Raw genomic sequence first — 16,710 nt, forward strand, 5'->3', positions numbered from 1 at the left:
AGGCTCCCCAGACTGAGCTGGAGACACAGCTACCCATGGCTATGAGTGAGGAGCACGCTCCTTCTTCTCCTTTGCTACCCAAAGCACGAAAGCCCCGTTACACAAAATCAGCAGCAAACCTCCCCCCACTTTTTCAAAAAATAACACAAACCAAACCCAAAAAACTTATGTAACTCCACAACTAATCTTCACTAATCTTGAGCAAGGCATTTAAATCCAGGGAATAAGCCTATTCTTCTCACAACCCCCCTGCCCCCAGCCTAACTGTACAGTGAAAAGGGAAGCAAACAGAAGCAAAGTTCACAGCTTTGAGAATATTCCTTTCGAGAAGAGCAAAGTGGCAACGTGTCCCAGGTCTGCTTCGAAGGGAAACCTCCTGTCCTACCATTCCCCATGCACAGCGACCGAGGACCTTAAGAGAAAAGCTGCTTTGGGACTGCTTATCACTTGCTCTTAGCTAAAGCATGGAAATCTCTACTCTCACAATGTACCACTGCCTTGCTTTTGTCTGGTATTTTTTCATTACCTATTCAATCACACTCCTGAGAACAGAAGAGCGGCCATCTGAAGTGTTCCTTTACGGTGGGCAGTGGAAATATTTGACAGTCCTCAATCTGGTAAGCAAATCCTGTTGTACAGTGATACCAATATGTCTATTTGTTTGTCTGCCATCTGTGCCTCAAGACACATGCAGCTGGTATATTTGCTGCTGTTAAACTGCTTCCTTTAGCAGCTTATACCCCAAAGGAAACTAAGGGATCCATGCTTCTGAGTGAAATGCATTTGCAGGTTTTATGCAGGAAGAATATTGGCTGGCAAGCTGGTTGGCTTTCAGAAAGTACTCTGAAGCTAGCTGCCTCTTTGTAGGAGAAAAGCTATCAGTGAGGAGGGGGACAGAAAGGTAGGGTATGTCCAGCAGGACACATGCAAGTTTGATTCATGTTATCTAACCCGTTATTCAACACACATTATAATGCTGCTTGGAGTTTTACTTCAATGTTTAAATAGGCTTTAAATGTCCTGTAAACTGCAGAAAAGATAAAATGCAGCATGGTGTTAATTTAGCCATTCAGATTACATGCTTAGTTTGGAAATCAGTTGGAAGTACAAAGTAGAGAGATTCCAGCATGCAGACGGAGGTGTTTGTGACATTATTACATGCTTTTTAGCAGTGCCATCAACTGCATTTCCTAAAAGTACCCAGAAAAACATTGACCATAATGTGTCTGCTTCTCCTAAGTATGCTAATGTTTCACAAGATAGAAAACAACAAAAGCATGTGAGAGGCCCTGGGTGGGAAGGTTTGTTTACAGTCCAAGTGGTTCATCAGTGACTCTTGGCAGTGTTGGCAGTGGGTTGGAAGGACTGGGGGGTGTGGTGTGTAGACAGCTCTTAAAAGGGACGTACTTCAGGGACACTTGCTAATCTGAAGGATGACCACAGGCACCTCTGTAGCCTTCCATCCATTCTGTGTGGCCATCAGAATTTAGTGTTAGAGTTGGAGGTCTGGCCTGGGGTATGTTTGTCTCTATTCTTCAGAAGAAGACACCCCACAGTGGAGTTCAATGGAAGCCTAAATGATGCCCATCTCCAAGTGGGGCCTTGGGAAATCCCTGGAGGGGTTGGGAAATGTGATTCCATTCCAACTTCAATCAATCTGTGATTTTGTGAAATATTTGCAACCAGGAGGCAGTGAATGCCACATGAGGTGGCTACAGCAGCCTGGGCTTCAGAGAGCCACAGCACCCTTCTTAGACACCAAGCTGGCTGTGGAAGGATGAGGGCACAAAGATCACTCCAGTCAGGATGGCACATGCATAGCTTGTTGCTATGTTATTTTCATATCAGTGCACCTAGGCTCTCTGTGATGTTTCTAAAAATTATTTTTTTCTGAAACACCAGCAATCAAATGGTCAGGATCCAACAACCTTAAGGATATTTACTTTGTCCTGCTGGAACGTACGTCAGTAGACTGAAACACCAGCGGACAAGTCCCAGACAAGATACCCCCATGTGTGCCCAGCTCCTCTCCTTGGTTTTTTGGGGTAAAGCTGACCCCATTAAAGAATCCACCATACTCCCAGGCAGAACAGCATCCCTACCCCCATCCTCTGGCACTGTTATAATGAGATCCATCACCCTGTATATGGCATCTCTCTAACGCATGAGATAAGAGGAGAAAGCATCTCCCAGTATTCTGGGATGGAGAAACACTCCTGGAAACTAACATTCAGCTTCCCCTAGTGACCAGCAGTGGATGATCAGGGAAAGCCTGCAAAAACTAAGAGTGTGTGAGTGTAAAAGGAACTTTTCATGGCTCTGCCCTCACATTGTCCTAGTAACCTACTCCAGCCAGAACAGCTAATACCCATTGAAAGCCTCACCTTCATCTATCTGAAGGAAAAAACTTACCTGTTTATACTTCTGGTACCTTTCCTGTTCTGTAGTGATCAGTACTACAACACAAGTGTGCTTTGTGTGAAAGAATAGTGTGTTTTGTTGGTGGAAACCTGCTTCCTGACAACTGAACTGCATCCCCCTTTACATCGGTGTTGTAATTTAACCATCCATCCCTGTTCACTTTTTCTTTGTCACTCATTAGAGACCTCTACCAGGTTTTTCCCTCGTTTATTCTGTTCCGTAAGGTGGAAGTCCGAGCTTATTTCATCTCTCTCCACAAAGGGCTGCTTCTTTCATTAAAACATCCTTGTTGCTCTTTGAAGTAGTTTTTCTAGTTTCAGAAAGGGGTAAGTAGGGCAGGCTGCAGTGGTCAAGCTATGAGTGCAGCATGGATTCATACAGTGACTTAAAGGTGTTTCCCTTGTCTGTTGTTTATTTCTTCTTAACAATGCTTAACTCTCTGTCTTTTTTTAATTACTGGTGAGAAAGAAGCCAGTGGTTTGGGAGAACTATCCACTGTGAGTCCAACATTTCTTTCCTGGATGGTGATAGTTAATTTAGGACCCACTGTTGAAAAATATATAATTGAAGTTGCTTTTTTTCCCCCCTGAAACACATTGCATCTACCAAGACTGATTTTCATCTGCGATTCTTTGGCAATTTTGCAGTCAAGCTTTGCTTTGACAGAAAGAAAAGAAAAGGGGGAAAAAAAAAAAATTTACAAAGCTTTACCACCTCAGTGTTCTCTCCCTTCCCCAGCTCATTTACAGATCTGCTGAACAGCTCAGGTCTCATTAAATCTCCATGAGTGGGGGCTCTTGCTCCACTTCTCCAGTCCTTTGTCTCCCATCTTTTAACTGCTTATTGATCTGATCCCAATGCTAAAACAGAACTGTCAGGCAACAGGGAGATGGTTTAGGCAGAAGATGTTATTTCTCTATTTCTCACAGAGAAAATGTGGCAATGGGGCAGGGTGTGCAAAATTACTCCATGGCTGGTTGTCCTTCTTCTACAGAATGTGTTTGTTTTTCAATAAAAGATTACCAAAAAGGGAAAGGAATTGCATTTAAAATTTTCCTTCTGCAGGAAAGTGCCATGCCTGGTTCGTGCTGATCTGAAATGGAAATACTGGGAAACGTGACATTTTCCTGGGGATGGAATTGCAGCTTGACTCTTAGCTCTGCTGGAGGCTTGCTGGAAGAATTTCTTCTAGATATGACCCTCTTTTAGCACTTCATTCAATTCCTTGCTAGTCATGCAGCTCTCCCAAGAGAGCTGTAGCTCTGACGTTACTTCAGATTCATTTATCTAGTTAATGATCACAGCAATCAGGATTCAGAAAGGAAATATTTTTGTAGGGGGAAAAAAAAGATAAGTGGGTTTTTTGTATCAAAGGAGTTCATTGACCAATTATTGAACAAGCAGAAATGACAGATAAAAACGGGTTTGCATTCATTTGTCTGTGGCACAAAACATTACAAGCTGAATCATTCATTGCTTGAAATATCTGAGCTCATAAAAATCTGCTCACTGCTGTAAATCTATTAGTAAACCATTGCATAATGATCACGCTGCACCCTCAAAAACTATTAACTGCATTCCTGCCACATTTTATTCCTTACACTTTTGTCTCTCATAATTGAAATACTTTCAATTTTCCTGAAAGCTCTTTTATTTATCTCAAAATAGACTCAGAATTTATTATACATATTTTCCACATTGCTGTCAGATGAGTGGATATTGATGTGTGTCTATGCTAAATGTTGACTGTTACGTTTTATAGCCTACTCAGAATATTGGATTTATCCCCCCTTAAGGGCAGAGCGTGGAGCCTCATTTATTTGCACTAGTTGGAGATTTCAACATACACATATGGATAGATCCTATATGTGAAAGTAAATAATGTCAGGTTAGTTAAACAGAAACACCCCTTTGATCACTGCAGCAGATAAAAGTTAAGATTTGTCTTTGTCATTATAACTCTCAGTTTGGAAAATCGATTTGGCCAAATTAAGCATTTCTACAGCACCCAGAGCCACAAAGCTATGTGGGGTTGAGAGAGGAAAGCAGCATCTCTCCAACCGGGATAATCGTATCCATATTCCCCTCTTCTGGTTAATTGTTAGCTTTCTGAATGCTTCCAGTCTTCCTTCTGTTCATGTGGGAACACTTCAGGGGATTCTCTTTATTTACAGCCAGCGGATTTATATTCCATGAATGGCTGCAATGGATTTGTGAGTGCCGGCACTGATGCTTGGGAAATGAACAGAACATCTGGAATAATTTGATGTTTTCACGTAAAGTTGGGTGAGGTTTTTTTGTGTTCGTTGTTTTGGTTTTGTTGTGTTGTTTTTTTAAGTCAACATTTTCCCATTAGTGAAAGGCTGCGAGATTTGGATGGATCCTTCTTACATGAATAAGCCTGGAAGAGTGCAGGCTGGGAGCTCTAACTTGAGTTTACCAGAGGTCCATGTTGCCAGACAAGGGATGGTTCTTGCTAGGTTCAGTTTCCTGGGTTGAAAATTACTTGTATATTCTTCCATTGCTCCTAAAAATACAGGGTGACCACAGTGACTTTCAATGCACATCGATGGGCACGGGTAGAGCTATAAGTGTTGCAAAACCAAATTCCTGAGATGGAGGTCAAACTTATTCAGATGTTGTTCCTCTCCATGTTCAGCCAGAGAAATGGGTCAGGTTACACATTCAGATAAGCATTTTCCATACGGAAGATAACATTGTCCTCCACTGCTTATGACAAAATATTTGCCAGACTGAGAATGTAGCTGCTTTGGGACTGTTTCTTTTCAGAAATGTTTATTTTAGTTAATTTTGAAGGGGGGGTGGGGGAAAGAAGAAGCCTATCCTTGTACCATGATTAATGTAAGTCTGACCATGAACAAGATAATAATAGCCCCATCCTCTGGGAACCAGGCCTCTCTCTAATTGCTTTATTGGCAATTAGTCACCATGTGTCACCAGACTGTCACCACCCTCATGTTCATTTTTCATGCTTTTTACAGAAAGTTAAAGCAGACGCTACAGGGTGTAACAAGGGCTTCTGTTCATAACCAGGCTTTTCTTAGCTCTTTGAGGACTTGGGTTTGGTGTCCTGGGGAGGACAAGGACTGGGGCAGATATTTGGGTTGAATATGTGCTTGGGTCTAAGTATGCTGAGCCCCAGTAAGGACTTCTCTGAACTAGACCCGTGACACAGAGGTCTGAATCCCATACAGACTGAAATTGTGCCTGCAGTTACAGAGGCTAATTGTGATAATGGGGAGGGAGAGAGAAAACCACATTTAAAAGAGCTGGTTTGGGTGCCTCTGAATTGAACAAAGCCATATGTGGGTTCTTATGAAACTGTTTGGGTTTTTTTTTTTTATGTAAAATTGTGGCTGTTCGCCCCATGCTCTTGAGAGGAAGCACGGGGCTTGGCAGCTGAACCGGGTAGTGCACAACCTCAGATACCTTGCCCTAGGCAGCTCTGGGACTTGCAAACTTGCAAACTAAAGCTTGCAGAAACCCTTGTTTGAAGATGAGTGTGGTGAAATCATTCTCCCCTCCTTCCCTCAGATATTTTGGTAACAGAGGAATTTCTGTTGGAAAACCATTGGACTAATTCTGCCTCCCTCCCAGGCACCACCCGTCTTAGCTCCTTCAGAAAGGGGTGAAGTAATCACCCACAGCTTCAAACACTATGTTCTAAATAAATATCTGATTCAGACTAAGATCATGGCAAAAGAGATCTCACCCAGAAAGCTGTAGTGCAGCCTCCTTCCATTTCAGCATCACTAACTGGTCCAGCCTTTGCAGTAGGATGCACTTCCCATATTGCATCACTCTGGGACAACTTCACAAAGAAGAGGCCACCCGGAGAGTTAGCAGAGTTGAACCAGACTCTGCTGAATGCACAGTAGCAGGAGAAGTATTCTTCTGTTAGACTTTGCCCTTGTGCAGCAGACAAACTTGGTTCAACATCATCTGCTGTGTAGCATTAGGAGAGAAAACAAGGTTATCAGAAAAGCAATATTGATTTAAACCACAATATTATGATAATTTTATGCACAATTCGCTAAATTCTGTTTTGCCACTGTGCACTTACCTAACTTTTTACCAAGTCCTCCTAACACCCTATCCAAGCAACCCCACCCTCATTTAACAACCCCACCCTCACTTCTTGGAAATTATTTAAAGGGAAAAAACCAACCAAACAAAATAAAACACACTCCCTAACTCCTAAATTCAGTATTTATAGGTAAGTTAGTTTTCATTACTGATGCTGGGATCTCTGTTTCTAAGCATTTGAAACCCTTTCCTGTATCCCTCTAAGTTCAGCAAAAGTAGTTCTGGTTTTGATAACTTCTGCACCTTATCTTCATGTTAGAGTATTATGAGCTACTTGACACTGAGATGAACTGCACTGAGTCCCTGGAAAGCAGGCCCTGTGCTGGCTAAATGGTGGGAGAAAGCAGCCTAGCATTTGCTTTATAGGAAACATCTCCTGGTGGCATATTTTCTTCTCTCCTGCTCAAATTGAAACACAACAATTAACATTGGAAATGTAAAGGAGTTGTCTATCAACACATCCTTCCACCCCTCCCACCTGAATCACATCACACATCTCTGTTTAGTCTATTAAATGAGATACTGTTAAAAGTTATCCACCGAACAACTTTATTCAATCAGTTCCAGTTAGTAAAAGAGATTTAGCCAACAGCTATTTCCCTCACGCAGGTTTGCAGCTCACAAACAAAACAGCTCCCTGAAGAGCAAGAGCAGGGTTCATCGAGGAATGTGCTAATTAAAGCTGGATGACTTTCCCTCATTAGGTGTAATTACTTTAGGTTTTGCAGGCTGTCTTCTATGGGGTGTCCTTCCTGGCTGATGTATTGAGACTAATTAAGAAACTGCGATGTGCTAAGAGTGTAATTTCCAGCAGAGACCTTCTTTTCAGCGTCCTGGCTTTCCCAGTGTCCACAGTAAGTAACCTCTGTACATAAAAATAATGTTTGCATAAATGATTAGGGGTGTATGGCATAACATTTACATGTATAAAATAGATAAGAACTGTAGGCTTTCTTTTGCCATTTGAAAATGGATTTGAGAAGAAGAAACAGTGCTGAGCCTGTCAGCATTGGAAACAAAGCCTCTTAACACAAACTTCAGCATTGCCATCCCTGAGCAAACACGGAGTGACCCCAAAGGGTGAATAAGATGTAACCCCCCCCCCCCCCCCCCAATAATCTCACAGTCTAAACAGATGTAGATTTACTGACCTAAGACATTTCTCTAAAGGGCAGAATGGGCCAGGAGAACATGTAAGATCTTGCTGGCTCTTAGGTACCCTCTCATCTCCCTCTGACTGCAGCATGGCTTTAAATAAGCGCTGGAGAGAAACAGATTCATGGCACAATACTTATTGTTATAGCCAACATCAGATTCACCAGGGAACACCTCCTGCCTCACAGACAATGCTGTTTATCAAAATGCTGTTTATCTGGCGCTGTGGGTTGGACAGGAACCAATGGGTTTCTTATACATGTAGGTACTGCTCTGTGTGATTGAAGCCCGCAGCCATCTCTGAATCTCAAAGGGCTGAGAAGCTGCTTAAATCTGGTCCACAAAGCAGCTCAGCCAGCTGGCTCACTAGAAAAGTTCTGCCAGTGACAGGGAGATTGGGTAATTTATCTTCCCTGCACTGTGGCATTCACTGTGCTACTGCCCTACCTCCCCCCAGGCATCCTCACCACGGCCACAGGACAGAGGGACAGGGCAGCCTCTTTCTTCCAGCATCTTAGACCCTGATTGTCCAGCTCCAGGTACAAACTGTGCCCCAATACAAAGCCAGGCCAATGAAGTGCAAACCAGCTTCCAGGTATCAGTGACCGATGCCAGAATCCATTTGCTGCAGTTCAGTTCTCCCAGTATAAATCCTCCTCTGCTGGGAAAAAAAAAAAAAAAAAAAAAAAAAGGTGCCCACAGTGCAGCTTGTACCTGCAGTTTAGGAATCAGGCTTATGAATTGTGAAGAGAAGAGTAGATTTTAGGTGAACTGTCATATCAAGATCTGTTTTTACTTTGCTATCAAGCTGAACAACTGCTGTGGCTTGACAACCAATCTCTTGAGGAAAACTTCTGGACATTCAAAAGATCCCATCTGCTAAATAAAAAAAAAATAAATTCAAGCTAATTTAGTATTCCACCAAAAATGTCAGTGTTGGCAGTTTGTAAAGGCAATTTTTCTCTTAGTATCAACATGGAACACTGAGCCTCAGAATAAATTCCTTTCTTAATGCTGTAAAATGTGAAATATATGAGTTCACCTGACAATATCACTGTAGTTTTTTTTTTTTAATGTAGGAGATGTTTTGCCGTCTCAGAAATGAAAGGACTACCCAAATCCCATGTTATGTTTGTCTTTCATTTTGAAATTTCTTTCATTTTGAAATTTCTTTCATTTTGTATTCTGGTTCCAGTTTGTGTGTATATCCTTTTGGACACTGTACACCTACAACCGAGAGCTGGTTTACCCCAAAAGCCTCGATGGAGTCATCCCGCTCTGGCTAAATCACGCCATGGTGAGTAAGAAACACCCCTGCCTCTCACAGAGACACTTTGCAAAGCATGTCCCACAGCTCCAGTGTGTTGTTTCCAGAAGAGTTTTGCAGCTACTTCTTTCTCACCTCTTCCTTCCTATTTATATGAACCCGATGCTGAGCTTTTCCCAGCGCACAGATCCGTGTGCTTGAAGTCACCTCTTGAAGCCTTTTTAGCACACAAGGAATGTCAGTGAGTCAGTGCTTGTCAAACCTCTGTAGTCAATGAAATGATGTGTAGTCATAGGGGGAAAAAAACCCCTCTTCTTGGTTATTGTAGCTCAAAAAACCAAATTGTTTCTGCAAACAGAAGCCTATGAAACATGCGGTGGCTGGGACTCTAACAAAGCATTTCTTAATTTTTTAAAAAGGTGAAAGAACTGAAGAACATCTGACAGCTCAACAGCTAATAAGCTAATGTGTGCACTGCTTTGAATAGCTGAATTGCAATGATTGTTTACAGATTTTCTATAAATACTTTCCAGATTTCTCCTTCATTTGCTCTGGCTGTTTTTATGATGTGTTGAATAATCACATATTTCTCATCAGTCAAGTGTAAGGAGGCTGACAGGAACATGGAAACTGTGGGTGGATTGTTGGTCAGGGAGGCCTCGTGGGGCTAATGGGAAGGGGGAGAGAAGGGGAGAGGTCCAGTGCTAGCCTGAACCAGAGAAGCCAGAAAGTATGAAATAATCACACAGAAGAACTGTTTCTCTCTAGATTTCATCTCTTAAGTGCAACACTTTGCAGCCCTCTGCTGCAGTCCCTAATGGGTGTCGAAGGTAAATGCAGGAGGCTTTGGGGTTTCTGGTGGGAGGACACTTGAGAAAAGTTTTGAACAACTACTTGATTTAGGCAGTCTTATTCAGAGATGTGTGCCTGGAATCCAACCAACACACAGGCATGTCCGCATTGCTGATACCCAAGTGATAAACTTCAGGCATCCTGCACTTTTGACCTTATCACCTGCTCTCTGCCCACCAGTTCATCTCCACTGGGGCCCTTACATGACTGTGCAAACCTCCACATGGGTGCAGATGGGCACCACTCTTCCTCAAAACTGTCATCCAGCCAAAAAAAAAGATTCCTTGTGTCCTCAGCATCATGCTGGTTTCGGGTCCAGGAAATCGGTGCAGATGACTGGTGGAAATGTAAATTCCTCACGGTAGTGGAGGTGCTGGGGAAGGGGAGGGCACAGGGTGGAGCTGAGAAGAGATGGGCTTTGCTGCTTGTATTAATCCCAGCACACAGCTGAGAATTTGCCCTTTCCATTTCCACATTTGTTTATGACATGGGAAGACCGAGAGGTGCTAGAAAGTACATTTTTATTTCGTGTGCGAGAACTCTTTGCAGGAATTCCTCAAATGTGTTTGTTAGAACTTCTTTCTTACTCTACCTGTATCTACATTTCATAACAGAGTCATTCTGACAACAACAAAAAGCTTTTCCACTTCAGAAATGTCAAAAGCAGGTTTTCAAAAAGGAAAACAATTCTTCCTCAAAAATTATTTTGACGAGAGAGAAACTTCACACAAACCAAGCCTCTATCACAACCTAGTATTCTATTTCTAAAGCTTTTAATACACTGCAGGCATCTTGCATTTGACAGTTCCAGGGTGGGAATTTTTCCCTCCAGTCACTATCAGGCGTAAAACATCTGCTACCAGAGTGGACTGATCCCCACTACTGACAATCCCCATGTTTTGGGACACCTTCCAACAGGTGCCCTGGGGCTTAGTGGAGGCATTTCTTTCTTCCAGCCCAAAATATCAGCTGGGAACACTGGGAAGATCCAGGGAGCTACCAACACTTTAAGGGACAACCTCCAAGTTTTGATTGCCAAGCAGACACTTTTTCTTTGAGTTCATTTCCCTGCACATTGCTGTACTTTATGGCTCTTAGATTACAGACATCTCATGACAGATTGAGGCAGTGTCTAGCTGGCTTTGGTGGAAAAAGGCAGTATCAGTAGCAGACGTCAGTGCTATATCATTTGCAGTGGGAGTATTTTTTTTTTTTTTTTTTGAAATCTCAGTCTATTTTAACATTGTAAATAGGGAAAACATATGTTGTTACGTAACTGAAGAGTGAACATATAAAAAAAATCATGCAAAAACACTTCAGGAATACCATACTCCCTGAGTCTGCAGTGATGCTGCAGCACCTTCCTTGGAAAAGGAATTAGCCATTTATTTTTCTCACATTTACTGCTCTTGCAGTGGGAAAGTGTTGTTGCCCACCTGGTAGCCCAGACTCATATAGAGAGCGTTATATTTTAGGCATGTTTTTTGCACTCTGAGCAGAAACATTTTCTGTTTTGCAGAAGGAATGGCTAATGTGGAAAGGAATCTTGCTAATGTTTGAAGGAGGCCAAACACTCCAGACTACCTGGGTTTCCCTCTGCCTTTCTACTGAGTTTAACCCAAGGGCTGTGACTCAGTTTCTGAGTCTGTCTGTCTGGGATAATTCTGTTTTACCACCTTTATACAAAGTTTTGAGCTTCATGAATGAAAAAGAAAAAAACAACCAAACAACCCTACTTATGTCTCCAGAACAACTATGCTATTTGAACAAGATTTTCTAAGAGGAAGATGGCTTGGACAAAAGATACCCTGGCCCATTCATCAAGTGAAACTGTTTATTTCTTTCCCAGTCATCTCTTTTCAGCAACATCTGGATACTCTCCAGAAGGCGACTAACTCCTGGAGACAGCTTGGATTAAATCATATGTATGTATAATTCAACATAATAGCAGTATAGGGGAACACTGCATTTTGAAGGGGCTCACAGAACTGAATGCTAAACAAAGAGGGGCAGTGGTGGGTCAGAAGAAATCACTCAAAACCATTATAATCTAGAATGAAAGAAAAGATACACAGCAACACTGGCCAGATGTGCTCACATCAATTATAATAGTAGTTGCTTTTTTTTTTTTTTTTTTGTAACGGAGGTTTGTATTTTCAGTCTGTAAGGCACAGTTCTTGTAAAACAAACTTTCTTGTAAAAAACATAATTTTCTTTATTTTCAGGCTGGAACTAAGTTTAGTTTAGCTGCCTCTTTTCCTAATTTATCCTGTTGTTATATTACTCTCTTGCCATGACAAAAATCAGCATTTTAGTGCCCTAGGCACTTAACCAAAGTTACCATAGTTATGAAATGCTCACGTTCTGAAGAGCTAGTAAATTAAATCACTAAGAATATAGGAGAGGTGGTAAATGGAAACACAGAGGAAAGATTACTCACCTGGCATATTTTCAGCAAAAATGACAACACACCACATGTCCTGAGCCTCTCAAGCTCCTTTGCCCTGATGAAGAGCAGCTAAGCAGTACCTGAGTGCAAAAGGAAAATACAGGGGTGTAAAACAAGAGCCTGAGTGTATGTGTGTGGGAAATTCTCCTCCACCAAAGCAAGCCACTGATGCCCTGACAGCAGGAATAGCAGCAAGACTTGATATGTCCCTTCTCATGCTGGAGGTTCTATCTACAAGCTGCTTGTACTATGCCCACCTAGCCAAACCTTTACCTACACTAGTGTGGAAGCAGCTACTTCAAGAGAAATGTCATCTAGGATCAGTATGATTTACTTCCATCTGGAAAAGAAAATAAGTTATATGAAAACAAATTACCCTTACTCTGATGTGAGGGCATCTATGGGAAGGATTACACCTCCCTGCAGCTATTTTAGGAAGCTGCTGCAAGAACAGCTGACCAAGGGGTTGGTAGAGCAGAACTCACTTGTCCAGGCCACTCTAACTGGACTTCTGCTCCAGGAGCATACACAAGAACCTCCTCAAGTTCATATCGGACCATCTTAAATTATTCTCTTTGCAACTGGCATTTAATGCTTAATAATTCATGCATATTTCAACGAGAGAGAAATATTTCCATTTGTTTGCATTTACAGTATCTCAATTTTAAGCCGTCTGGCAACCATGGACTTTCATAGCCTTCCAATTACATTTAGCTTTTGGCATGGAAGAAGAATGTGTGTGTAAAGGATGTGGCACATGAAATTAATCACCCCACACATTCAAGAGCAAAGATGCTTAGCTTTTCCCAGCACTAAATATATATAATTTCTTTTTTTTTTTAGCTTTCCATTTTTGTTGACATAAGCCCTTTTCCTCTGGGAGAAAGTGTGTGTTTCACAGGCAAATATTGTGGCAGGGAATCCTCCCAGGCTGCTGCTGCCTTGGTGTGCACAGGTGCAGTCTCTGTAACCTGCCCCACCAAAGCACAGCTGGAGGCAAATACTGCACAGCCAAGGATGCAGCACTGCACTCTCATGCCAGCCTCCAGCTGCAGTGCAACATCAATTTCTTAGGCTATGTATCCACTCTCAGGGAGAAATGCAATTAAAATTCTGCCATTGACAACAGAGACAAAACATTTGTTAGTAAGCAACAGAATAATACTCAGCCAGGGCCTTATTTCCAAAAATGCATGTCACCCCTGAATGTCATCTCTGAAGGTGACCTCTGATCACATGATTGGTCTGACATTTCACCCATTTTCACAATAATGCTCCCAAAATACCTACACATCTGAGGAAAAGATAATGTTGCTTTTCAGACGAGCATGAATGGAGCTGGGAAGGGCAGAAACAGATAGGAGCTGTCAGTTCAGAGAGGAGGGCTGCTGGAGTTAGATGGAGCAAGAGCTTCCTGACTAATTTGCCACCACACCTGCACAATAACAGGACTCCCTGAACCTCCCACTGGATCCATAAAATAAAGCTGTGGTTGCCTGAAAATTCACTGATGACTGCAAATATAAAAGGCAGGTAGTAACACTAATACGGTGACGTGCTAGGTAAAGAAATAACCCAAACAGTTATGCTTAAGATCCTCCCACCCTAGAAAACAAAGAGAGGTTACAAGAGGAGGAAAAGTGTTTGAGGACTGATTACAAGACAAAATGGTGAAGGAGGAATTTGAACGAAGGCAGTATCATAGCAAAATAAATGAAATGAGGGAAATTGCTCTAAAACAAAGCCAAGAAAGTAGAGCGCACACAGAGATTCAGAAAATTACGAGGAGTATAAAACTAAATAGAGGTTATAGTGACAGGAAACCATTTAGTTTTATTATGCTCAGCTAACACAGGCTGTAATCATTTATGAAAGCACCCAACCCAAGGAAATTTCCATAGACAAGTGGATGTTTCCCCCTGAGGAGCTGAATATCTGAGTAAACACCACCCCTAAGGTCAACCAGTGAACGCTGGCTTCACGAGCTTCCTAAGACAGCACCAAAGTCAGTTTTTACTTTTTCTTTGCAGTAACACACTGACAGAGAAGGTCCAAGCACAAGTATTGGCCATGAGTGGCTGTCAGCACACAAGCTCTGTGGGGAATTTGTCCGACAGGAGAAAACTTGGGCAGTTTTTCAAAAGCACTTGGTGGTGTCCAACAGTGCCCAGTGGAGTTTAGTTTGGCCAGCGGTAGCTGTTTGTGAGCTGAAGTCTCACATCTTAATGGAAAGCAGACACGGAGGGTATGTAAATGCAGACAAATGAGAAACAGACAGCTATGGTCAACCCAGGCATCCTTTCCTTCACGCTGGAGTCAAACAGGGTCACAGGGAGTCAAACTGCGGCGCACGCGTTCGGAGCAGGAGTGATCTCAGCAGCTCTGGGGAGCTTGTTCGTGGGCTTAGAAACTCAGCCGAGGCTGAAGCCTGCAGCTGAACACTAACTCTGCCCAACCCTGTCCTCCCAGCCCCAGGACACTTGGTTTTATTTATATTCTCCACAGCAAAACGAGGGTATAACGTTGACCAAATACACCAATTACTCAAAGTATGCGAGCTAAAAATTCCATATAGCCTTAGAAAACAGTGGAAATCGTATCCAGAGAAGACTGTTTATCTCAGTTTAAACTCACGAACCTATGATGTGTCCTGGGAAACATACAGCATAGAGGAGGAAACAAAGAAATAAAGAAGCAGGAGAATGTTATAATTTCATATTTCTCTGCAGGAGGTGTGTTAACGTGCCACTATTTCAGATTAGGTTCAGCACATGTTTAGGAAACTTTCTTTCCCCTGCATTCACATGCCAGAGTTCGTCAGCAAAAAAGCAAAAAACATTTTGCAATTTTATAACTAGCTTAGATTGACCCGAGTTTGTCAAGAAAAAAGAAACCAAACCTAAGTGAAAAATCATCGTAAGTGCCAAAAAAGGACACAGAGGGTTTTCAAATCAAATGTCTAGAATCAAAATTCAAATTACATGTGTGATTAGTTAACAAAATGTCTCTAATAATTTTGAAAGTCCCATAACTTTTATCTTTCCACTGTACAAATAAATTTTTTTAAAGGCACGTAGAGTACTTCTATTCTTACAAAATTTGCAAACTTTCCTCAACAAGAAGAGGTTACTAGACAAGTAAATATATTAATATTTCAAAGAACATAAAAATAAGTACTAACAGAATTCCTGCCAAGAGCAGAAAAAAGCTCTCTGATTCAGTTTGGTTCATTGAGCCTGATCAGTACACACAGCTATTGTTTTATCCCATTTTCTTTACCTTGGAGTGAAATAGGGGTTTTTTTCCCCCTGTGATAATTATTTTTGACAGTTTCACTGCTTATATGTGAAACTGAGAAACTGTTAATTGAAATAAAAAATGAGTCACTGTTTCCAGCAATTTTTGCCAATGTTTTGATCCGTGTCAATCTGAGTTTAATTACTGAGTTTTCTTTAAAGCAAGAGGCAAAACTGTATATTTGAATTTGGCCTCATATAAATATTGCATTCTTCATACATACATCAGCTTAAGGTTATAAAGTGCACCTAAATAGGGCTGAAAGCATATATAATGATCATGCACTAGAGACCTTGCTAAAAATAACTCGAATGAGAAAATAATTCCTTTTTTTTTTTTTTTTTTTTTTTTTTTTTTTTTTTTTGAGGATATGAGCAGTCTTTAAAGCCTTTCAGCAAATACAATTATCCATGATATATGGTCTGTCACTAAGGATGCTGCCAAAGTCAACCTCTATCAGCTGGGAGAGGGAAATCAGTTGGGAAGACGACTGCGTGTCACAGGCAAAGGGCACCCTGCAGCCAACCACACGTTCCTCTGGTGCCTGCTGTATAAATATGCATCTACTCCTGTAAACAAGTTGGCTAATTCAGGAGAAATCCCACCATTATTTTACTCTTAATGGACAAACTGGGCTTGGCAGAAATACTTGAAGTCACCAGCACATTCTGGGATAGCGGATGTGCAGAGGGAAGATTTTCCCCATGTGTTTATTTGGCCTGGCTTGTGTGCATACATGGGAAGGAATCAGGGGGGAGGGGAGGGAGAAAGAAGTTCTGTGTCCACAAAGGAAAAAATGCTAAACTGATGAAAAGTTTTTGTCCTGGAAGTGCTTGTCCTGGAGCAGCTGAGAGCTGTTGTAGAAATGTGCCTCAAGAAGCCATTTGCATGGAAAGTTTAAATGCCCCTGCCAAATATGTCTAATTAATATTCTAAATTCTCTCAAACTAGGAAAAAGCTAGTAAGCTGCTAAAAAATAATAATGGATTAATACATGGCAAGACATTTTTTAGAAGCTACAGTCATCACTGGACTTGGGAGCAAAGAAACTGTTCTACAGCACAATTTTTTTTTATTATTATTATTCCTTTTCTTCTTTTTTTCGAATCGGAAGAGATCCAAGAACTCTAAGAACCTGTTCACAAAAGAAAAAGAGGCAGGC

The 16,710-nt window shown here is 41.7% G+C and overlaps 1 protein-coding gene and 1 long non-coding RNA gene across 5 annotated transcripts in view; one reads left to right on the top strand and one right to left on the bottom strand.

Moving 5' to 3' along the window:
• The first annotated feature begins 224 nt into the window (after nucleotides 1–224).
• The window catches only part of ADTRP (androgen dependent TFPI regulating protein), a 33,168-nt gene continuing 16,682 nt past the window's right edge, over nucleotides 225–16,710 (top strand). Inside the window, exons 1-3 of the mRNA XM_071736461.1 lie at nucleotides 225–617; nucleotides 7,248–7,382; nucleotides 8,879–8,980. Coding sequence (XP_071592562.1) covers nucleotides 465–617; nucleotides 7,248–7,382; nucleotides 8,879–8,980 — 390 coding nt within the window. The 5' untranslated portion in view covers nucleotides 225–464. The remainder of the gene's footprint in view (nucleotides 618–7,247; nucleotides 7,383–8,878; nucleotides 8,981–16,710) is intronic.
• LOC139792715 (uncharacterized) overlaps nucleotides 4,070–16,710 on the bottom strand; it is a 55,244-nt gene continuing 42,603 nt past the window's right edge. For 2 of the 4 annotated variants that reach the window (XR_011724368.1, XR_011724366.1), the window contains 3 exons: nucleotides 12,243–12,331; nucleotides 8,151–8,341; nucleotides 7,054–7,393 (listed from right to left, as the gene is read on the bottom strand). This is a non-coding gene — a long non-coding RNA (uncharacterized lncRNA). Of the gene's footprint in view, nucleotides 4,949–6,154; nucleotides 6,388–7,053; nucleotides 7,394–8,150; nucleotides 8,345–12,242; nucleotides 12,332–16,710 lie in introns of those variants that run through there. The other 2 variants (XR_011724367.1, XR_011724369.1) reach the window with 2 other exon arrangements.

The sequence above is a fragment of the Heliangelus exortis genome, chromosome 2 (assembly GCF_036169615.1).
Source record: "Heliangelus exortis chromosome 2, bHelExo1.hap1, whole genome shotgun sequence".
NCBI classification, from domain to species: domain Eukaryota; kingdom Metazoa; phylum Chordata; class Aves; order Apodiformes; family Trochilidae; genus Heliangelus; species Heliangelus exortis.